Genomic DNA, 23,714 nt, shown 5'->3' on the forward strand with positions numbered 1-23,714 from the left:
TTTTAAGACAATAGATGAACTTTGCCCTGAGGTCACAACAGAACAATCCAGTGGGCCAGACATGTGTCACCTGCTCGTCTCATCTCCTTAGCACTGATGATGTAGAAGAGCTCAGCTTTGCCAATCTTTTCTCTTACTTGTAATTTGGCTTTTTCTGTGTTCACTTAAATCCATATTTGCTCTGCCTTCTTACATCACCCTTCTCTCCATATGTCATCCCATAGGAGGCGTGTGTGTGTGTGTTTGGTTTGGGGGTGGTGTAGGTATAGATCCTGTTGGGATCACTCCCCCAACACGAACACCTGTTGGAGACACCAAATCCTCTCTTTGTCTCCACAGCCCCTCTCTCAGTGGATTACCATGACAACGCCCATTCATATCATGGCTGAAGACTGATTATACAGCTTCACACGGTCAATTATTACTGAACAGGGTGCTTTGTTTTACAGGAACTGCTTTTCTTTTTTAGAAAAGGGTGAGCCTGTGTAAGTAGCTTTGCCAAGAAAGCTTTCCGGCAAAATGCATTAGAAAACCCGAAGAGAACAGTTATGATAATATATCTCGGCTTTTATTACATTATGCAGAAGGCAGTATTAAGAGCAAGGTGAATGTAATGTAAAGCACCATGGGAAAAAGAAAACTACAAGCAATGTAAACAACAGAAGAAATACATGAACTAGGCACACAAATACAACTTGTAAACAGAGCTTATTTAAGGTGGGTAATAAAAAAAACAATACTAGTAAAAGAAGTGTTAAAATATTGTTATTAGATTGTACTGTAACACCTCTATGTTTCATTACATTTGGTTTAGAGTAACAAAAGAACATCACAGAAACAAAACTATTTACAAAGGCAGAGAGTTCACTCCCTTTGGGTTCAAACATTCACATTATTGACTGGGATGTAAATATATGGTCCTCTATTATACTTTAATATCAAACTCAAAGAAAGCTTTTCCACAGCGTATTGCCTTTAAAAGACTATTTGGACAACCTCAGCCATTAATGTTGTGTTATTCAGACTTGGCACTTTCATCGTCAACATCCTCTTCAAAAGTGATTTTCTCTCAATTCTGTAAAACTCATAAACAACAGGCAACAATCATCACTTTGCTGTACTCGTCCTGTTAGTCACAGTCAGTTCCTTTTCACAAGTACGTTAAAGCAGCAACCATGGGAACAATGCCACATAATGTAAAAACAATATGAATTATTACTGTTATTATTAATCACTGCATCTTTAGTATGAGATTTAGTATGTAAAGTCTATCAAACACTAACTTGAACTACCTATAATATAAACCAACATATATTATTACAAGAAAGTAGAACTATGATTATGTATAGATAGAAATCGTACTTCTCATAAGACTATACCATCATATAATTTTAAAGGGACAGTTCACCTTAAAATCAAACATTAATTATATTTATTTTTGGCCTGCAGTGCTCTCCGTACACCTAGATTGTTTTCTAACAAAATCCTCCCAAGTATGTTGCAGACACTTTCATTTTAGATCTTTTTGTTTTTTTTTTTTACAACACAAGCTGATCTCCAAGGAAGCATTTTCTACAGTCTTACACACAACCATACAATCTAGATGGATAAGCAGCCCTACAGGCTATGGGGGAATTTATGAATAGTTGATTATAGGTTAAACTGTCCCTTTTATATTCCCAGCCACTGTTACACTTCTGGCATGACTGTTAAACTTTAAAATTGTTAATTTTCTTTATAGCTGTCAGTATACATTCAACAATGTGCAAAAAGAAAAAAAAAAGAGTAACAGGTCCAATCTGATTTATTCATGAACTGAAAAACCTTGTCTCCTGTCTCATTTTAAACCCCATTAAAATATGGGTAATAACCGCTCCAATCACAAGGTCTCGCAGGAATAAAAAACAAGCTTCAATTTTACCATCTGCTGACACATCTTGGAAAAACGTTCGCACTGAATAATAGCTGTGAATGAGAGTGAATTTGCGGAATGTCGAAAAACAACCCTCTACTGGAAGTCATTTCTCTTATTTCACTTCCCTTCATACAAACGAAAAATAAGAAAGGCAATTTATATGTTTTCAAAGCCGTCATTGCTTATAGAAACTGCTCTCAGGCCTCTGTCTTCTCCTTCTCCTCCTTCTTCTTTTTGCTTTTTTTCAGGAACGAAGGTGTGCGGAACTTCTTCTTCTTTTTCTTTGGGGACTTGCTTTGGCTCTCCGGGGTCTGAGCCTCCCCCGTCTTCTCCTTTGTTGTTATGGAGATTTCCACTGTCTCCAAAGTGCTCACACTCAGCTTGGATACCTCAATGCTCAGATCCTCCTCCAAGTCTGCCAGGTGGTCCTTCCCGTTGGGTATTGAGTCTGTCACCAGGTGAAACCAAGTCAATGAAGAGGGATGTTGATAAGACAAGGAGCACATTCACACAGACAAGGCTCTGATAATGAGTTACACTATCTCTGACATTAGAGGAATTTCATGTCCTTTTACACAACCTGAAAATACATATTAATGTGTGAATTACCTTGTTTAGCTGGTGTCATTATGGGTGAGAGGGAGAGAGAGATAGTGGAGCCATCAAATGTTGTCATCTCATCCGCATCAGTGGCATCATCATCTTCTGTAATAGGATTTAAGTCACAGAGGTCAGTCATCTGGTACGTTCTCGTGAGTGAGGAACAAAGAGCTCCACATACAGTAACTGTAATTAGTGCCAGTGGTGTCTGGAGCCTAATGCTTATGTCAGGACGCAGGGATGGCTACTGAAAAGTTAGCATGCTAATGACATCATCAAGTGGAGCACAGATGAGGTGTTTTGAAAGCCATTTTTTAAACACAGCAATAGAGTCATCCACCGAATCTTAAGATGGGGATATGTAAATGTCTGACTCAAATTTCATGGCAATTCATTTGGACCCGTTTAAATCCTTGTCTTAATGATGGCTTCATAGAGGATCACTTTATATATTCAATTAGGCATATAATATAAACAACAGTTTTTAGTGTCTCTGTGGCTTAGCTACATAATCTGTTTTTCTTTCAAGAACAAGTGATCTCACAACAGGTTCCCAGAAAAACTAGTCCAGATGTTGCATGTTTATGTACTCATTTTAAGAAATCTAGAGGAGAGAGACCAAGGCTGCAGTGGCATTAGCTGCACAAGAGGGCATGGCCGTGAAGACCATCCAGTGACTGAGCTGCTGAGAGCAAACTGGTGGTACCATTGCTCAAACTGTTCTTCTGCTGCCATGAATTAATTGTCACCATCACCAACTCCAACCTTGGAGGAACCCATTTGTCCAGTTGCTACATTAAGGAAAGTGTCCACTTAGCAACCTTCTTCGAAATGCCAAAGCTAAACTGAAAAAGGACAACCGAGACCTGCAGATCTGAGATAATAGATAACTATTGATTATTTTACTCAAGGTGCCTGTGTGCATGTAGGCAGTATAATATTGGCAGAAAACTGGAATGAGGAATTTGTTGCTTCTGCTGCCAAAACACAGCAACAGCACTGAGTGGGTTTTTTCCCTTTTAATGGAACTGAGCCTGTATTTATACACTTGTAAATTCTGCTGTGACAAATAACAATGTCTGCAGAGAATAAGGCCTCATGTTGACATTTTACACACAACCTAATGATGGCACTACAATAAAAGGTCATGAAATAAACATGTTCATTGAAATCTTCTGTTCACCATTAATGTGCGATCCAAAAACATTTTGAGATATTATAGTCAGCACCAAAGACCTTCCACTCCTCCACTAATGGCACTAACACAGAAAACATGAGACTTTGCAAGTTATCGTGACAAGTGAAAAATAAAGACGGTACTCTGATGCAGACAAGTTTCCCCTCTGCACACACATTTTTCCCTTGTCTACACTCATAACCAAGACGAGAAGAGTTTGACAGGACTGATGTCTTTGCAGCTCATCTCTCACCACCCCTTCAAGCTGCTTCACAGCTCAAAGGAAGAGTGAAACCATGGACTGACAGTTTTATCCTGATGGCATTTTATGGAGAAAACTCCTCATTTTTGTTAATGCTGTTCCAACATTTCCTCAAGGCTGAAACAATTACCTGCCTGGAAAACAAGCTAATAACACAGGTTTTATATAGTGAGCAATAGTTTGCTAATGTATGAAGGATGAGTACCTTCTTGGCCTTGTTGCTTCCTCTCCACCATGCTCTTGTATTCTTCCAGCACCTTCTCTGAGAGTTCATTGAAAGGGTTGGGGGGAAGAGAGCGGGTCTGCTCCTCATCCTCAATGATGAAAGCCTGATCCAGAAGAGAGCATAAATCAATATGATAGAAATGTGATGTAATTGGTTGAATGGCACGCACACTTTTGTCTGTCAATCGAAAATAGTTTCAAAGAGACGTTACTGTGTTTTCCACTGACACATTGAGGCCAGGATTAAATTCCCTTGCAGATATGGACAGCTGCAGATACAACAGGCACGCAGTTGTTGTTATATTACTTTCAAGTCAGCTTAGAGGAAGGATCTATACATACACAGTAGATTGACATCTGTGGGACAGTGTACTCCACACCGACACTGTCTTTTTTATTGTCTCTTGCACAGTTTGTTCTCCTGATATTCTTTTAAATGTAAGTTGTATAGATGCAGTGACAAAACTCACAAAGCCTCTCTGTTCAGTGGCTGTATTGATTTTGTAGTATATGTGCAGATGAGACCTATATAAGTATAACAAATGATACTTACTGGTCCTTTTACAGTGTCCACAACAATGCCTGCAAGTAACTGAGATTTTGGTCCTGGAGTCATCTGGTCACCTCGGTGCTGTTCCTTTATCTGAAAAAAATGTATTGAACAAAATCATGTGAGAACAGATTCAGGATTGTCTGACATTAAATATTAATGTAATACAATACTAGACCTGCAAACATATGTTGGATGTGTTTAGTGGAACGATTCATTGGACTCATATGATGTAGTTTCTATACTACAGGATTTCTTATGGGCAGATGTGCTCACTGAGCGGCATTTTTAAGAAAAGCTCAAAAGTTTCTGCTGCCCAGGTTCAAACATGTGGGGTCAATGTTGTACAAAATGTGATGTTTTGTTTTTACTGACCTGGTTCCTTTTGTCCAGAACCTCAGTAGGATCAGTGTTGAGTGGGACAAATTGATTTGGGTCCTCAATCTTTATTGGGGTGCCAGCTGTGTTGCCGGGCTGCGATGACTTCATCCACTGTAGGAGATCATACAGTTAGGTTAATAACAAAGTTTAAAGAACGCAGTTATCAAACTTGTCACAAGAGGGCAGACTTATACAATGGAATACTACCTCATGTTCTTAAGAGACCATAACAGAGGAGCATATCATTCAATTCTGAGTTTGACAAGTCAACACACCATGGTTTTGGTCCTGGGGCTGACATCCCCACTGGGTGAGTGTTCAGGAACGTTGACCCTCAAATAGCTGTTGGGTGAGTTGAGCCATCGGGTCCTTTCCCTCTGCTGCTTCTGTGCCATGAACTTGAAAGGGCTACGTAGACCCATCTCAGAGTCTTCCTGTGGCACACCCGACACTGTTGCGGGGATTTCAACGTCGTTCTTAGACCGAGGCTTTTCACGGATAAGGGGGTTCCGGTACGAGTAGCTAGTTCTGTATCCCTGCCAGGTCAAACAGTGAGGAAACATCATTTAACACAGTTTTACTGTAAGTGTTTGGAGTTTCCTGGTAAGTATTCACACAATAAGAATAAATATGAGACATCACCTATAAACAAGATACACAGAGAGCCCTTGATCCACTTACACAGTGCTGTTAAATATTTAAACAACACAGTATACAATCAGCATTCTTGCAGATGTGCCCAGTTCAGAGGGAAAAGATAAAACTTGTGTTTGAGGGAGTGTGTTGTTAACAATACATCAAAGACCAAGAGATACAGACAACTATAGAATACTTCACTGATGGGAACTTGCAGTTCGTGCTAAGTGTAGCTGGCAGAACATCACTACAATAAAAAAAACGTATGTTTTCACAAGGGAAGATGACAAGCCTGCCACATGAAACAAACCCTTTTAATGCCCCTGTCTGAGCATAGTTTTTTTCTACACAACCAAGTTTCCAAATATGAAATTAAAATACAGAAAACACTACTGTCACTACTGTAGTACTGTACATATTGCTTAAAGTGCCATTTACCCTTCCTCCATGTTGTCTGCCCCCCGAAGTCACTGTTCATGTGTGTCACTTATACAAGCAGTAAGTAAGGCATATGAAGGAGGAAACAAAAGTTTAGTTTTACTTTGTAATCTCAAAGAGAATTCAGGGGGGAAAAGCCAGCATGGTGAGAAAGAGGAATTTTACTGTAACGTGGAAACATGCAGTACATCTTTTATAGTATGCCCAACAGCACAAAGACTGTCCCAGTTTGTGCAGTTTGTTTCCGCTGGTCTCATGTTAGCACTTCACACTGGTTATAAGAGGAACACAAGCCCAGTGGTTTAGAAAAGACACACAGCCTGTCCCTTTTTGTCATTTTTACAGGTGCATAGGCCTCAGTCTAAATCATCTTCTTTCTCCTGTATTATTAGCCGTGACCTTTAGTGGTCTGAGCTGTTGTCTTTGTTTGGAATAATTTCTGTCATCACCACAAGTTGTAAACTCTTTTCTTCTGGCATGGAAGGTCAGACCTCCGGTTGAAACGACTGTAGTGGCATTTGTAGCACCAGTGTCTTGGAGAAAATGCCAACTCCCATTTCCAAATTGAGTGCAGTAGAGTCCTTACACTAATGGATTTTGTGGTCTCCGCGGCTCTAACTGCCCACAGCATGCCTCGCCATCTGGAAACTATGATTGAGAGGGTGGGCGAGCCATGATCACACAGAGCTAACCCAGCTGCAGCCAGCTCCAGCCACAGTTGTTAGTGAGCAGCACGCTCGAACAGACAGTCTGACAGTGTCCACAGAACATGTGAGAGGCTGGCCATTATCAGTGCTGTTATAATAGCAGGGTGTGTGAATTTTCAGGGCAAAGAAATCTTGAGGGTGGAACAAGCCTGCTAGCCATGGATCCCTGTGCTTAACACGGAGTTCACATCTACCCCAGATAAACCTTTTTCAACATGATATGATTCAATTCCACAAATCATTTTCAAATGTTTCATTGTCTTCTCTAATCAGACGCTTCCCGAGGAAGCGCCTGAGACAGGAAACTCAAAAAGAATCATGGGTAAAAGTCACAGGTCAAGGTTCACTCACCAGGTTGTCCAGCATCCTCATAAGGGATTCAAACTCAGCTTCGCCCACTTTCCATTTGACCTCGTTGTCCATCACCACCCCAGCAGCGGCCACTCCCTGCGTCAGCGGTTTAAACTTCTCCCTGTCCAGTAGCACAAGGTTGTCCACGCCGCCTGAGCACCTCAAAGCATTCACCTAAAGAAAGGCATCCGTTTAAAAGACCGTACCCCCCAATACAATTTTTGTTTTACTTCACACGTGAAACAAGCCAAATTATTATTCTATGCACTGAAGATTTCCCTTATGCATTCATTAAAATGCAACTATTTCAAACTAGAGAGAACATTCATTTTGTTCAATATTTGCACTTCTTAGATAGAGCAGGATCTTTATTTCAAAATACATGTAGTGTAATTATATGTGAACTGAATTGAAAACATGTGTCAAAAACAAATTTCCTCCAGACGCAGTGGAAATACAGTTCCACCTGTCTCTCTACATTACATATTTGACTTATACTTGTTCAAACATACTGCATGCTCGAGATGCTATTTTGTTCTATCAGTCTGACTCATGGAGGGAAAAAAAACAATTCTACAAGTGAGCGATGAAAAGTGACATTACTGATTCATACGCACAAAGTGTCAAGGGTGTGTAAAGGCCACACTCCAGTTTACAAATTGTTTGACCTAAGTGGAGCAATTACCCTTCTTTACCATGCAGGACCAAAAGTCATGTTTTCGTACCTGGATTTCACAGGCTTGCTGTGAGTGATACACATAGTGAAAAGCTTCCTCAACTGTTTCTCCCAAAGCCAGCAGACCATGGTTCCTCAGGATCATTACCTGAAAAACACAGAGTAAATGTCAACTGTTCTGTTTTCCACTGCTGTTTTATGTCTGTTGTTAAAATTTTAGCTACTTTTCTCGTTGCTCACCTTTAGGTGACAGATGTGGTTTTGTTCCAAAATAGTAAAATATTCTGTTTTTAACGTGCTAAGCGATCTGTCAGTATGTAAATAACAATATCATTAAATATGTAAAGCTGTGACCTGTGTACAAAAACATGTAATCATGCTGCTCTTACATTAATCTACATTTACTAACTAACTGGAGCAGATAGTCTGATATAAGCAGATAAATGGAGTTAACTATAATAACTGAAGTTCTATTTTCAAGCTGTTGAAAGCCTCCTCTGTTCCATGTGAAAGTTAGCCTGCCACTAATGGAGTGCCTTGGCTTGACAGTACCTTGGCAGTTGGTCCTAGAGCTTTCTGAAACTCCACCTTCTCCTCTTTATTATCCAGGCTCCCATGGAAACCAAAGCAGCTCACGTCTCCCAGAAGCAAAGCCTCCTGGGAAATGGGCATGATTCCACATTTCATGGAGGACACCTGTTAGCACGGGATAAAGCAAAAGACTGTGATGTGCCAGCATCTAAATAGAGGCACACCTTTTTTGCTATCAGGCACAAATAAAACTTTACACAGCGATGTCCATCATGTGCTGTGCATTTTACAGGCAGGCTTCAAAGGAAGTGGTAAAAATGCATTACAGGGTGTCTGCATCTGAAGCAACCGCACATGCAGGGGGCCGCCTTTAATTCAGCTTTCTCCTTTTTTTGGTGCAAAATAAGCATTTAGGAGCAGCTTTTATGCGGTGATTAAAATGAAGCTCATTTAATATTAGCCTGAAGCAAACTTACAGCAGCTGTAGCTGGGGTGTGTATGTGGATGATACATCTCACATCAGGGCGCATGGAGTAAATGGCGGCATGTGGTGCGAATCCAAATTGGTCAATGCCGAGATCAGTAGAACCCTGGTCCACAACTTCACCGATTATGTTTACTTTCACCTGCATGTGGCAGAAAAACACAAACAATACAGCCATAGTATAGGTAATTATATCCAGCATAACCGAACCATTAAAATGTACCCTGCAGAGTGTTTTTACAAAGTTCATTAATTTTACAATGTATGCATCCGGAGGCCTTGCAAACATGTTTGTGTTTAAAATATTATGGATAATATGCAACGTTCTTCACTGGCATTTGGAGATATGCAGCATGCATTGCACATCTTTGTGTGTGTGTGTAACTTTGTGTATATCACACAAAAAAACATGGATCCACACCTATTTTTAAAATCATGCCCTCACTCTACCAGCATTTAAAGACTCCAGAGTGCCTTTAAAGTACTTTGGCCTCACTGTGTAAATCACTACTGATGCAATCTGATAGTAATAGCCTCCCTGCATTTTATCCACAAAAATCGAGATTAATATTCATTTTAAAATCCTAAAAGCAAAATAAAAAAATACTATTAAACCTTTGAGACACGGTATACGTAACATTACTGCAGTATCAGAGCGACATTTAGACATGGCTCAATGCTATCCTGTCCTCATGTATCCTCCTGGATAGAGACAGCCTTCCCTTCCCTTTTATGGTGGTTCAGACTTAAAAGTGTAAAATAGGACTGACCTATTAGCAGAAGTCTTCCTTTTTAAAAAAAATAAAAAAAATACAAAAGTGACCATGGACTCTCATTCAGATATGAAACATTCAGCGGCTGTCAAGTTAATGGAACAGAGTGCATGTCTGAAAGGGGCCATAGTAGGTCAATCTAAACACTCTTTGACAAGTTGAAACTGAAAAACTAAAAGCTTTTATTATTTTGAATCAAAGATGTCGAAAAAGAGAAACTGAGGTTTTTGAACTCCATATGCATTAAGACATTTAAATGCGCTGATCATTCTGTGTGTCTTTATGTATGCTGAACACAGAGACAGCATAACTATCAGATGTGGCTGACAACATTGTTGACATTTTCAGGTGGCTGCTCATTCACAGTGAAATAACTGTCAGTCTCACTGCACTTACACAGCCTTCCCTTTACTTTTATGATCACATTCATTTAGAGGATTATCGGCGACACTACTGTTTGTAATTTCACCCAAAACACTGAAAACCACAACAATAAAATGTCGCTCATAAGTTGAAAATGGCACATTAAATTGCACTCACCAAATTTGCTGCTGTCACCTCAGCAAAAGACAGGCCTTGTGGACAAATAAGGACATGGTCCTGCTCTTTACTGAAGCGCACCTGAGACAGAATGAGCAACACATCAGTAACATCAAAACAAATGGTGAAACACATAACATAAGGTAGCTATAAAAGACACTTCATCAAAGGGCCTCTGCTTTCTATCTAGCAAGTCAGATTAGCATTAGACAGCAGGTCCATAAGATCACCTCTGAAGCAACGTGCACATGTAGCACATCAGCAGTAACTTCATTTATTACCTCAAATTGAAACTTTTAGGTGCCGAGCTCCTTTATTACTGTTGATTTTATTTGTTATTGTACAGCTAGTAAAAGTCTGATTGCTGTATTTTTGTACGATATAGGTTGTTTATTAGGCAGACTTATCCATTTCACTGTGTCAGCAGTATCTCTGCAGCTGTGACATTATTGAGAATGTGGATGCTTCCCAAACGATCTAAAGGCTATGTGTGTATTTGCATATAAAGTGGTTAACTGTGATCTGATCACAAGTGGTCACTGGAGACGCACTCTAATGCCAGCCGTGAACTTGACACTGCTTAGAGCTGTCAGCTTGGGACTGCATCACCTGCACCGGGTCCAAACCTACATTTCTTCTGCTCGGCTTTTTTTTTAAGCTGGGTTAGCAGCTGCTCGCAGCAGGGAGGACCATTTCATTGAATGGAAACTTTTAAACCACAGAGAAAAGCTCTCTTTACTCTGAAAAACTCAAAAATCAGCATGTGGGATGATAAAATTATCTAGGCTCTGTCTTTGGGGAAAATCGGAACTTTACATCTTCACATTTCAGAGGTTCGTCAAATATTGCACTGTGAATTCTCACAGCTGGGAAGCATATATTCACAAACCATTCAATGATATAGCATGACATCAGAAAATGGAGATGTATTCTCCCTTTAGGACCTCCGAGAGCCAGAGAACACAAGGCTCACATAAAGAAACACAAACCCTGTGCTGCATACACAAGCAGGCGTGCACTGGAGCGTGATTGTGCAGTTGTACTCACAGTAATGTAGGAGCTTGTAAAACGAGACCAGCTGAAGAGGTCAACGAGCCTGTAGAGGCTGGCCAGCCTGCAGCGACTCTGTTTTTCCCCTTTGGCATAAGCAGGAGACTCGATGCCGTACAAGTCATTGACTGGAGTCACCGTCCCAATGCCTGCCACAAGACATAACATCGTCAGTGAAGAGCCATGCATGCAAAACATTCAAAAGGGTGTTTACATTGTTGTTCCCGCTGTGTATATAAAGTTAGACATCTCAGGGAAGACTCCGCAGCTGAAGATTAAAAAAAGGCCTTTCTCAGAATTCCCAACATGAAACTAAAGGATATTTTTGGACTGTATGACCATATAAGGGCATTTAATGATACTGGAGCTCATCTTTTACAGCCACTTTAGCTCTTTTAAAGGTCTGCCTCAAAAGCCATTTTCTACCTGTGACATTTCCGAGGCACTTTACAGTTTAATTGTCAAACTAACATAAATGAGTGCTGTGACCTCGAGGCGAACAGGTCATGCTAACATAATCAGCAATGCAAACCGGCAGTAATTCATTACTGAGATTGGTCATGGGGGCTGCCTAATGGAAACACTGACAATGAAGAATGCTGTTAACAACTTTCTGCCTTTTCTGCTGTTTCAGGGTTGTTCAGTGTCACAAGAGTCTGACAATTCAGTCTCCCACAATGAAGATATTCAGCCTGCATAATGCCACAGACAGACGATACACACTGAATGACAATAAGGCCCAAAGGGAGATGGGTATATTTACACACACACACACTGCTACTCACTGATGGGCGAAGTCAAGGGGCCAGCCCCTCCCAAGGTGCTCGCCATGACCAGGTCAGCAATCTGTCTCAGGGCCAGGAGGCCTGTAGGGTTGTTGCCCTTTGTCATCTGGTCCTGGATCAGGCCCTCCAACTCATCTTTGAACACCTGTAAACAAAAAAAACAACTTTCAGTCAGAGAGAGAAGAGGTGACACAAACACCCTCATAAAACTACAATTACTTAGCAACCTACATCCTAACCTTGACCTCATTCCAGCACCTTCTCAGGATAGGACTACATTCTTTATTACATCTGTACACAAATCACTTGAGACTGCTTAAAAAGCTTTGTGTGTCTGTGAAAAGGGGGTCCATTAGAAAAAAAAGGGGAATCAGAATTAAACCTCACCATCTTTTATTTCGCATCAAGAGTAGCCAGTGAGTCTTAAAACGGCACTATTTTCATCTGAGCTGCAGCTAAGCTCTGGCATTCTGTTTCATCCGACCACGGTTCCCATGGTGATGAGATGAGTTCCACTTGTTGGATCCGTTATGCAATCGCAGATGAGTGTGGGCTCGTCTTATTTCCATGCACTTCATTGGCATGTATTTATTGCACCTCCTCACGCTTCATCTAACCAGACTGCAACGCTGTTTGTCACTGTCACACTACACTGATATTATATACAAATGCAAATAATATTTTATCCACCCCTCTTTTGTTGATGAGGGTAGACTAAATAATAGAAACACCTTTCTGTGTAATGTTCATTTACTTTGATTGTTCAGTGTGTGCACCATTGTTGCTCTAGTAAAAGCAAATTGATGGGTACAAGGAGAGTCTTAATGAAATCTACATTACACAGAGCCAGGTGGATGACAGAGAGCCATAAAGGTTGGACTGCGAATGAAAATGGCACCCTGCACTTCCTGAAGTTTCCACAAACTAAGTTCGGTGGGAACAGGCACACAGTACACTACACACCATCTTGTTTGATTGCTGCCATCTAAACTGAATAATAAATCCAACTTCAAAGAGTTTTTTTATGAAGGAAAATGCTGTTCCAAGAACACAGAGTCCTGAGGTAGGATAATGATATTAGCTGAAGTTTAGTAAGTTGACCTCAGTGCACACGAAAGCAGGATACCAGCCAAAAGGATTACTTTTCATGGACTTGTCAGAGCTGCTCCATCTGTGTCATTGCAACCATTTTGCTGTATGGTGTCCTCACCGCATATTTTAACAAATATCTGTATCTCTATTTATTATTTCTACCTCCCAAAAAATGTGAAAATTCAGTCCCGGTTTTATCATCCTCAATTTGTGATGTAACAGAAAGATGAGCCCTGGTGTGTCAGAGTAATGAAACAAACATACAGTGGTAAATACGAGACGGTCTCCACACTAGGATCAGTACTGAGTGAAGGAATGGTTTGCCTGTCTGTCTTCTTATTACTCATATTTGGTGAGAGCTTGTGTGTAGGAGGGGACTAATATGGAGCTGTGGGCTACTTACTGGACTCTGCAGAATCTGGGTGACCCTCTTCTTCTGCTCCATCATGTTGAAATCCTGCCTCAGGTCCGGTGACATGTTCTTGCTCCGCAGGTACTCGGGGTCATTCTCGTCCACACGGTCAAAGTAGCGCTCCTTGGAGTCATTGCTGGATAGGGACAGGGTCAGAGACCCTGCCGTCTGCCTCATGTGCACCAGACTCATGTTGGCCTCGTACTGTTACTCTGAAAGGAGAGCGGGAAACATCAGTTTACTTCACATTCAGGCTGTCAAGGCAACATGTTGTTTTAGCTGAAAAGATGCTGTATGGTGACTCATGTAATTACAGAGACGGAGACAGGAGAGAGAGGCGAACATTGTGATGTGATTGATGCAGCTTTGTGAGGAGAAAAATGAAAAGTTAGTCACAGCTGCTGTGAAATAAGTGCAAGGTAATAACAATTTGAACATCTTACCTCTAGACAAACACACAACTGTTTGCTTAGATTCCTTGTTTGCTTTTAGCAGCAAAGTTTATCTCTTTTTTTGTGGATGGAAGGAGCAACACTTTCCCCCTCTACACTATATGTACACAGAGCGGGTTCAACAGTAAACAAAGGTAGGCCGCATGTAAATGAGCTGAAGAGCTGTTGGTGCTGCAGTGTTACCTGGATGTGGGGGTGGAGGCAGAAAGAGCCAGGACTACTTTACTGTTAGGCCAGAGAATGAAATGCATTCTTTTATTGCTGGTTTAACAGCAGCAGCATGTTACCCAACGACTGCACGGCATCAAATTACAACTTTAAACCATTTGCACTTCAGAAAGTGATACAGGAGGGAAAGCACGAAGTATAAGCACAATAACAACACACAAAGGGAGAACAAGAGTAAAACTCCTACTGTAAGTTTAAAATTACCTGAAACAAAGTAGTGCGGGCGACGTGAGGTCGAATGTATCCGACAGAGGCTTCAGAAACGTGGAGGAGAAGCACGCGGATGTTATTCCTGATTCGCATACATTGTGTTTAAAAATAAAATAAATAAAATAAAAAATAAAAGCTTGTGCAGCTACAGTATCCAGACGGAGCAGACTGCCCGCTGTGGGTGAGTAGTGAGTGGAAGAGTGAAGAGAGGCTGCATGGAGGAGGCTGTGGGTGTGTTTGTGTGGGAAAAAGGAAAAGTGACCATGTGACTTAACTTATCCACCCACCAGGCCGTGTGTGTATTCAGCGGGACAAAAGAACGGCCCCTCAGGAGTCGCTCTCTCCAACCACGCTGCAGCGACCTTGTTCCTGTTTTATCTCCTAACACTAACATCCCGGAAGGATCTCGATGTGTAGAGTTTTTTAGTGAGGATTTGCAGGAAAAAAATAGTGATTTTTTTTGGCTACCTCTCTATCTCTGTGTGTGTACGTGTGATTAATTAACTCCTGCCTCTTCATTGCATGAGTAACTGAGGCTCCTGTGTTCCCACAGCAGCACAGAAGAGTTTTATCAAAGCTCTGTGGCCCAGCCAAACCAAAACACGCCGCTTCAAAGACGAGGCAAGTGTCTCCCTCTGAAAGTTTCCCATAATATAAGATGTTTTTTGTACACAAAGCAATTAAAAGCAGCTGTTAGACAACTATTTCTGATTATCAACAAGCACAATGGTTTGGGTGATGTGATGGTGATGTGAATACATCTTTATTATGCACAAGCTCAACCACACTGGTATAACTGATATTGATATATCGATACACACAACGCTACGGACTCACATCATATCATACCTAATGGTAAAATATGAGAAACTTTGTAAATCATTCATGTTCATCTACTGAAAATATGTGAAAATAACCCATTCAGAATTGAGCCTTTTGCTTTATTCCAAAGCAGTTCCATACTGTTTTTATTCTCTCCTAATTGGCAAAGAGAAGATTTAACATCAAAGTGAACATGATGCGGTGCAGATTTATCTTAAAAAGAGCAGGAATCCCTCTTCTTCCTGCCACCTCTCTCTTTATTTCTGCCTTTCCGGTTAGACTCTCTTTAAAAAAGGGTCTTGTGGCAATATTGAAATGTAGGCTACTCCATATTAAGCATCTCTGGAATCTCTCATTTTCACAGCACACAACTCCTGCCAGCCTGCAGAGTTATTATCCTTTTAATCACACACAATCAGGCACAAATATCTAGATATGGGGAGTAAGAGTGGGAAGGACTGGATCACTGGCTGACATAACAATTCCAGGAAACAGAATGTGGAGTCTGAGAGGCGGGGCAATGTGGACATATGGGTTGATGTAATGAAAAGCAGAACTTTCTCACTCCAGAGCAGTGTGGACCCCACTAGCCCCCCCCCTCCAACCCTGCCGTAACCCTGCTGCCCTGTTTTCTGGCAGAGTTCCCACTGAAACCACATGCAAGCCTAAATGTCTGCTGTGCACAACATCCTCCCACCTCTCAGCTCCTGCATTCCTGCTGACCGTTTGAACTTATCAGCCAGGGCAGTCTATCTTGAAAGCATTGGCCAAAATGTCAGGTGTTATTAGCCATCGTCTCATTCATACACATAGACACTGCTGAGGATATTGATGTCCACAAATAAAGGTGCACCCTTTGTCTTGTCACAAACCAGCTTCTCCACCACAAACAACCTCAGAATGCAGCCAAATACTTGGTGGATAAATTAAGTTACTCTTAGAAATATTGGCACAAGTAGATTTATACAAAGGAAAGTTATTTGACACCACCAACTATGAAAAACAGTCAAACAGACCAAACTGCCTTCGCTGAGAGGAGCAAACTCCAAGACATCAGCATTAAGATTGAGGATCAGTGTCAGGTAGCTGAGCTTCAGGAAGGGGTCTGGCTCTGTGGTAGGCAGAGCATGTTAAAACAAGAGGGATACATGATGCCTCCTTATGACCTGTGAATAGGTCCCATTTCTGCCTCTGATGGGTTGGATGAAGTTCACTCTGAGTTTGATCTTTTATCTGAGCAAGAAAAAGTCGATGGAGTTTTTCTTTAAGAAGCACAGATAGCCACAGATAGTTGATTATATAAGTAGGTTGAAGGTTGAATCACATACGTCCCCCTGCAGACAGCAGCAGACACTGTTGTTGCTGCTATTGTTTCTGTGGCAATGGCATCTTAGAATTTAAACACTGTGAACTATAGTGCTGGTGATTTAGACATCATCCATCAACCAACCTGTATAATTATACTCTGGACAAGATGTGATTTTGTGACTTTGGCTTGGGACCAATGTCTCTCTTCATTGCCTGATGCATGAGGCTGGGGCTTTTACCCACACTGAAAAAGAACCAAAGAGCTCTTAATTCTACTCTGCATAATGTTCTTTCTTTTAGGGTCTTTTATCCTGTTATATGAGTCATTTTCCAAAAAAAAATATATTATATATTTTAATGTAGTGTAAATATATTCTAGTGCAGGTAGCATTTGTTATTTTGAAACAAAAAAATCATGGCTCATTATTTGGCATATTTCTTTTTGGTTTATTTGTTTTAGACTGCTTTATCTACATGTTTATCTATAGTAACACTGGATCATGTCAAACCAGACAATCATTGATGCTGTTTTGCTTCAGTGTGTCCTGGTTAAATCAGATCCGGTCCTCTTACAGCTGTAAAACCTTGTGCAATGGGAAAAAAAAAGTTTGTCTCTGCAGAATCTCCTCTCTGCTGTTCAAACTGTCAGAAAGAGGATGGTAGTCTAAATTCAGCCAGCACGACACACTGCAGGAACAAAAACCACAGCATTACTGAGAACACTATAAATACTGTGGGACCTTTATTGCAGTGTTCTTGTTAAAGACAGTATACAGGTTTATTCTTGCTAATCAGAACCTGCTAATATTTATATGATGACTAATCTGGCTGGAGGATGGTGGTGGCAACTTTTAGGTCCGTGCAAACATAGTTGCCATGGTAACCGTTGCTTATGCTGTCTGAGGCAAAATTAGTAAGAGGAGAGTGAATGGGTGCCAGATAACATGCACTTTTACAGACAGGAGGGTGTTGTTATCTGCACATAGCATGAAAACTCCTACACTGAGGAGAACTTTCTCCTCTTAAGATTGATTAATCCTGCAGCCTTGGTCGATGTAACAAGAGCACAAAGGTAAAGCTTCTTGTATATCTTTATTGAGTAAAGACACTCGGTATAGATCTCCTTAAAGGCACAAATCACAACTCTCTTTTCTCCATCCGCTGGAATGTTTGAAATGTTACCCTCTCAGTTGCCTGAGCCAGCCCATCACCTTCCAGATAAGCACTTCTACGAGACACATTTTTTTTAAGTCACTGTTTTTATATCATGTTAAAAATCAAAATTCATATTATTGCCACCAGTTGGTAGAAGGAGAAGTCTTACAAGTTAGCTACTAGCTCCATTTGCAGCTATTGCTGATGCACAAAGTCATGTTATCTGAAGTAACTGGCCAGAGCACAGATTAGAAATCCTGATTAATGATGTGAACCATAGAGAGTACGTGAAGATAGTTTGCGTTCCTGAAGAGGAAAGAGCTACATCAAGGAGTTGTTAGGGTTAAAACACCATGGAGTAGATTGCAAGCATTTTCTCAGCTTTTAGACCATTAGAACAACATCCCTAGTTCTCAACTCAGTCAATCTATCATGCTGACAGTTTTCTGTTTTGCTGCAATTCACACAGGTGATCAGTACATTGTTTAATGCACAAACAAAGTTTTAATGGACGCTTGCCGTGTGGTAGATTAAACTGTTTTTTACCCTCTGAAAACAACAACTCGCCTACACTGGTGCTCCAGGTACACTGGCTTTCAGCTAGACTTGCACACAAAGGTTTTGAAAGAGAAGAAAACTTGCCTTTAAACAATGCCATTGTTTTGCTAACTCCACACAGATATATATGTCACTTCACCACATGCTAAAAATGGCTTCACTACACCCCCTCAGCAGGGTGGGTGGCAACAACAGAGCACACTTTGAACCTGAAACAATTTACATTGTTACAGTTGGATTGGTGCCTTCAGTGCATCAACACACACACATATAATCTCACACACACACATTGAAGTAGTGTGCAGATGCAGACTTTGTTAAAGTGGAGGAGCAACAGTCCTTGCAGTGGTTGTCTTTGGACGGCCTCCATGTTGGAGATTGAGTGGTTGTGGTAGGCTTTAATTGAGGCTGTGGTGGCGGTCTGGCTGACAGAGCCATTGTATGTTGTCACATTTAAATCAATATAAAAGAGTTGGTTCAGTGTTGGTCATTTATTACCCACCGATTGGAGAGCTGATGACAACATAAAGTTTAAACTGTGAGAAGAACAGTCAGTGGGGTGAAAGCGGTTTGGGTCACGACCTGCCTTTTCCAGTTTTATGGCTGTCTGTAACTCACATCACCAGGCACACATATTATGAAATCCTGTGCTGCCCCAGCTCCACATCTAAAGTCAACAAATGCTTGTTCAGAGTAATGTTTCTAGTGGGTGACATTAATTGAAAGCAGATGTTTGAAGCCTCTGCAGCTGGAGCTGACAGTGCAGCTGCAGACAGGCCAGTTTTTGGGATGAAGATCTGCTACACTGTAATAAAATGTAATAGAAACAGACACAAAAAGTCTTAAGGCAAAAAAAAGAAAAATCTATCATGACTTGGTGTTTTATAAGCAGTATACAGAAAGAAAATTCTGTAAAGTTTCCTTTATCAGTTATCATGAAGTATGAAAATAGCCTCGTACTTTCCAAAAAAGCTTCAAAGCCAACATATCACAACATTTCCCCATGCCATATAACTGATTTGCTTTGATCAAAGCTCGAGCAAATGCCTGCTTCTGTAGATAAAAAAAGGTAAAATGAATACAACTTACATTGCTGGCAGTTTTCACACTTATCCTGCTGAAGAATTCTTCACGTATTATTTCAAACTCCCACAGTTCCAGACGTGGCTAGATAGCTGTTTACATTATCACTTTGAAGAGGGTCATCTGGTTTCCCAGAAGAGCAGCAACTTCGTCTTTGCCTCTGATCTCCTGAACTCCCTTAGCTCCTCTGTGACAGCCGCTGACTATTCTCATAGGAAAGCAGGAAGGGTTGACAGAGGAGGTTCTGGAGATGGAACCAGACTGTGAGAAAAAAAGGGAGGGACAATATCTGCCTCCACACCCGGCATATGTATTTGATAATTTTCCTGAATCACATTTGATTTAGTTAATTAACATTTCTAAAGGTGCTTTTTATTAAGTATAGATCACATTTTTTTGTATCTAACTGCACTAATCTCCTACCAGGCATATTTTTCCTCTGCATATTGAGTGTGCCTCATGTTCTAAATGTTGCTTTCGAGGAGGGCATTGCTCAGAGTGAACACTAGCCTGCTCTCACCTCCTCCCACATACTCACTTGCAGTGAATGAGTAGGACGTGCTGCTCTCCCTCTTTACTGCACCACCTGAATATATCAGCCTTCTAATGTGTGCATGTTAGAGCTGTAGAGAAGCTCAATTACATGCTGTAGACCGTGTGCTTCCATTTGTGCATAAAGAAAAACTAATGGCAAATGAGCAAACTGCCTGCCCGTGATTGTTTGTCTGATCATGATAACAGACCTCCAGAAACAACAACAGCGTCAACTTCAACGTGTAAATTCCCTTTCTTACGATATCAAGGCTCTGCTATAATATTTACGCTCTCAGTAAACATCGATGTTATCTGTCCGATGTAATTCCAGATGTTTTGGAAGTGAAACCGACAGGAAACGACCGCTGGTGATTTTATTTGACTTGGCATCAGCTGATGGGTTAAATTTAGACGTTTCTCCTTTTCCCACCCACTACATTGCTGTTGTTGCTGTCTTTGTACAGGCTGATAAAACATTCATTTCCTGAGCTTTCTGCAATCACTGAACCACACCCACAGGACGGCCCCACAGTCACAGAGCATGCCCAGGCAGGTCAAAGGTCACAGACTGATGAATGCCAGTTATTAAAATAAACATCCATGTGGTAAGACTCAGAAAATTTCTCTATAGAGAAACTCTTATTGCATTTTTGTTATACCTGCACACACCACACACACACAGACACACACAGTAAAAAAAGATCCAAAAATGATGACATGTCTAGTGAGACTTGTCAAGCAATATTCCAACACGACACTGCCATCTAGTGAGGACTTGGCAAACACAATGACACGTAAAGGATGTCACCTCGCCTCCAGTGTCTCTCCTCCTGTCACAGACACTCTTGTGGTGTCTCTCCTTCGTTTCAGTTTTGTACAGGCTCAACCAGCTATCTGGAAAATCAAGAAAATAGGAAGCTCATGTGGTACAGGCAGAAAATGTCACTCTTTCTGTGTGTGTGTCTCTGTGTTGGGCTGGGAGGGTTTTTTTCTTCACATTTGTAAAAAACATTCCATAGTTTCTCAGTGATGAGTGTAAGTCGGATATCATGCAAGGCTGTTATTTATAGAAGTCAAAGAATGGAAATGTTCAGAGAGCAGGCATTGGAGAGAAAGCTGTACATGATAGTTTGTTTCTGGGCTATGGATCCATTTAGTATTGAGCATTGTTCCCACAGGAAAGGCACCAATATGGTGTCACCTATTCAACAGATCATCATCAGGCTGGTTGCTGAATGATCACTATCTGTCTGGGCTATGTTGCTTCTTGTTCCTTCTTCCCATAGTGGTACTACACATGGATATGGGTAGCAAGTAGTTGTATTGCATGCTAACATAGATATCTTTGGCCTGATGTTGTTATTATTTGTTATTATACAACATGTTGAAAATGCCTTTAGCTCATTCAAGAGTGTACCAGCATTGGATCTATGAAGGCTCTTCTTCAGGTCATAGAAGATATGACCTGAAGAAGTGGTGACATGATCACAAAAATTGGATGGAACAGGATATCATGCAGTGAACCAGGGAGCATGTCAGGTATAATGACATAACAGATATGACAAAAATAACATGTTTTCTTCCGGCACAGTGGCTTATAGAAACTCCACAGATGACCTCGCTAATAAAATGAATGAGCAGTGATTTTCTAAAAGATCAAATAATGTTCTCTTCAAGATGTACTTCAAAAAGTGAATCACGCAAAGCAGTCAGTAAAAAGAGACAATGTTCCCTCTTGGGCACGAAGCTAGAATATTAGTTTTCCAATGAAGAATCGTGACAGACATGATGTACTCAATATCCTGTAACTCACTCAAATTGAAGGAATGGTGCACGTCAAGATTCCTCACAAGAGGGAAGCGGTTGTACTCGTGACTGTGACTTGTCAAAAACTCTGGCTTCAGCATTGAGCATCACTTCAAAAACATGCAACTTATCACACACAGCTTTCCATCCTTCATGTAGCAGTGGAAGGATGATCATGTGATGGCAGTGGGAGACATCATCTGCTTCGTGTAAGGAAAGGAATAAACAATGAAGATTAGAGCTGCTTTAGTTTTGGCAACAACATGAGTATATGCACCAGTCACAGTGTTTGACTCTGCTGCTGTTACTTATCACAGAGCTCAACAGTTTGTAAATAAATCAAAGCTTCTCTCTCTCTCTCTCTCTCTCTCTCTCTCTCTCTGAGGGCCATCGGGCTACAGTCTTTGTGTTCAACAGTCTCTGCATGCAGTGCAGTTCTTGTTTTCACTAATGTCATTCAAGCGCTTTCCATAGGATGTTTGCTTTGGCTGTTTACATCGCCAGTAGTGTGAAATGGTAAACTGACCATTCCCAATAGAATCAAAGATGCTGGAAAGAAAGAAAGAAGGCACATATCCCTGCAACTCTGAATGTCACCATCACTTTTTTATACTAATAAATAGCTGACTTTCAAGGAAGTGTGGAACAGTGGACTGGAGGCAGGGGTGAACTGTCCCTTTAATCAGACTTTTTAACCAGTGTCTGCCCCACTCATCTAAAAAGCAAAGCCCCATACCAGCTCTGGTCTCGGGTTGCTGTCAGACCAAATTCCCAAGTACGTGAGGAAGCTGTCTCAGGCACAAAGCAATAAAATGTTGTTGTGGTTGTTATGTAGCCAAAGGGGACGCTCCACTTCCTTAATTATAAAAAAGGTTTAGTTCTTTATTGATATTATCATAACTCACAGTGCAAGGCGCAGCCTTTATTTTTCTATAATTTTTGCCCTCTTATATTGTGATTAGTCTCACAATATTCAGAGAATTAACTCAGGATTCATACCTTTGGACTGCAGGTAATTTGTCTGACAACAGACAGGCCTGTTAACATTAATATTTGAAGAGAGGAGTCGCTACTTAAATATAATTTCCTTCTGCAGGGCCACAATAATAACTCCTTACTTAAAACAATTATGTCTCAGTCATCCTAAACAATACCAATAGACTCAGTTAGGTTCATGAAGACATGAGGCACTTTTCCTAACTCCACCCCTCTGCCTCAGCCTGAACTGTGTGTAGAAAAGCTCTTCATTTTATCACCTACTTTAGATCAGGAGCTGCCCTCAGATTCCACTCATTTACCTCAGCCTCACAATACATGCACGCATACAGAGACACACAGATACGCTCTCATGCATACATATATTAACCCCCGCCTGTGTCTCCATGCTGCGTCTTATTGCCTAAGCCAGCTAGTTTGAGAAGCCTGAGGTGACTCCAAACCTTAATTACCCCAGAAACAGGAGGCAGAGATGGATATCTGAGACAGGATCTCCCCGAGTGCTGCACCGCCTCACAGTCCCTGTAAGGCAATTACTACTTTTGCAAAGAATTGTAGAGGCAAGGTATAAAGAAAGGAAAGCAAACTCCATTAAAATGAGAAGCATTTAAGAGTATATCCCCTTCTGTGATCATTGTTTTCTTGTCCTACAGTTCTCCAAACCTGGCTGAAGGCCAGTCTCAGACCGTGCACTGTCCAGCTATAAGAGTAAGAGGGACTTAAAGACTACACAGATCCGAAAAGTTTCATTCCTGTCAATGAGTCAAATTGATTTCTTGACCCTGCACACACACCCTGTAGGATTTTGGAATCAAGTCTACCCCCCTAAAATTCATAGTTATGGATTAAAAACAATAACTGCCTAATGGTGGAAATCCCAGACCTGGAGCTCTACCAAAATCTAATCAATTGTTCTTTGGCTCAACGCCTACCTGTCCAGATACTGTCATGTAAATTCATTTGTACATTTTGAGCAG

The 23,714-nt window shown here is 41.0% G+C and overlaps 1 protein-coding gene across 2 annotated transcripts; it reads right to left on the reverse strand.

Annotated features, from left to right (window-relative positions):
- Window positions 1-1,493: 1,493 nt before the first annotated feature.
- LOC114446879 (gamma-adducin-like) lies at window positions 1,494-19,737 on the reverse strand. 2 transcript variants are annotated; one of them, XM_028422752.1, is made up of 15 exons: window positions 19,408-19,737; window positions 13,577-13,797; window positions 12,082-12,226; window positions 11,294-11,445; window positions 10,247-10,327; window positions 8,926-9,075; window positions 8,471-8,614; window positions 7,968-8,066; window positions 7,243-7,416; window positions 5,386-5,646; window positions 5,105-5,221; window positions 4,733-4,822; window positions 4,160-4,283; window positions 2,525-2,620; window positions 1,494-2,363 (listed from the first exon to the last, which is right to left on the reverse strand). In XM_028422752.1, exons 2-15 carry the CDS (start codon window positions 13,775-13,777, stop codon window positions 2,113-2,115), a joined length of 2,085 nt encoding a protein of 694 aa, XP_028278553.1. In that variant the 5' UTR covers window positions 13,778-13,797; window positions 19,408-19,737; the 3' UTR covers window positions 1,494-2,112. The 2 variants fall into 2 exon arrangements, with proteins under 2 accessions (XP_028278553.1, XP_028278554.1); XM_028422753.1 differs by lacking the exon at window positions 19,408-19,737 and adding an exon at window positions 14,470-14,707.
- Between the last annotated feature and the right edge of the window lie 3,977 nt (window positions 19,738-23,714).

The sequence above is a fragment of the Parambassis ranga genome, chromosome 15 (assembly GCF_900634625.1).
Source record: "Parambassis ranga chromosome 15, fParRan2.1, whole genome shotgun sequence".
Classification (NCBI taxonomy): Eukaryota; Metazoa; Chordata; class Actinopteri; family Ambassidae; genus Parambassis; species Parambassis ranga.

Excerpts from the sequence above, each read along its gene's own strand:
- LOC114446879 (XM_028422752.1), bottom strand. The coding sequence starts at position 13,777 with ATGAGTCTGGTGCACATGAGGCAGACGGCAGGGTCTCTGACCCTGTCC. Across the intron at positions 5,647-7,242 it reads TGAGGATGCTGGACAACCTG|GGATACAGAACTAGCTACTC; the intron begins GTGAGTGAACCT and ends TTGACCTGGCAG. Across the intron at positions 5,222-5,385 it reads GCCCCAGGACCAAAACCATG|TGGATGAAGTCATCGCAGCC; the intron begins GTGTGTTGACTT and ends GATCTCCTACAG.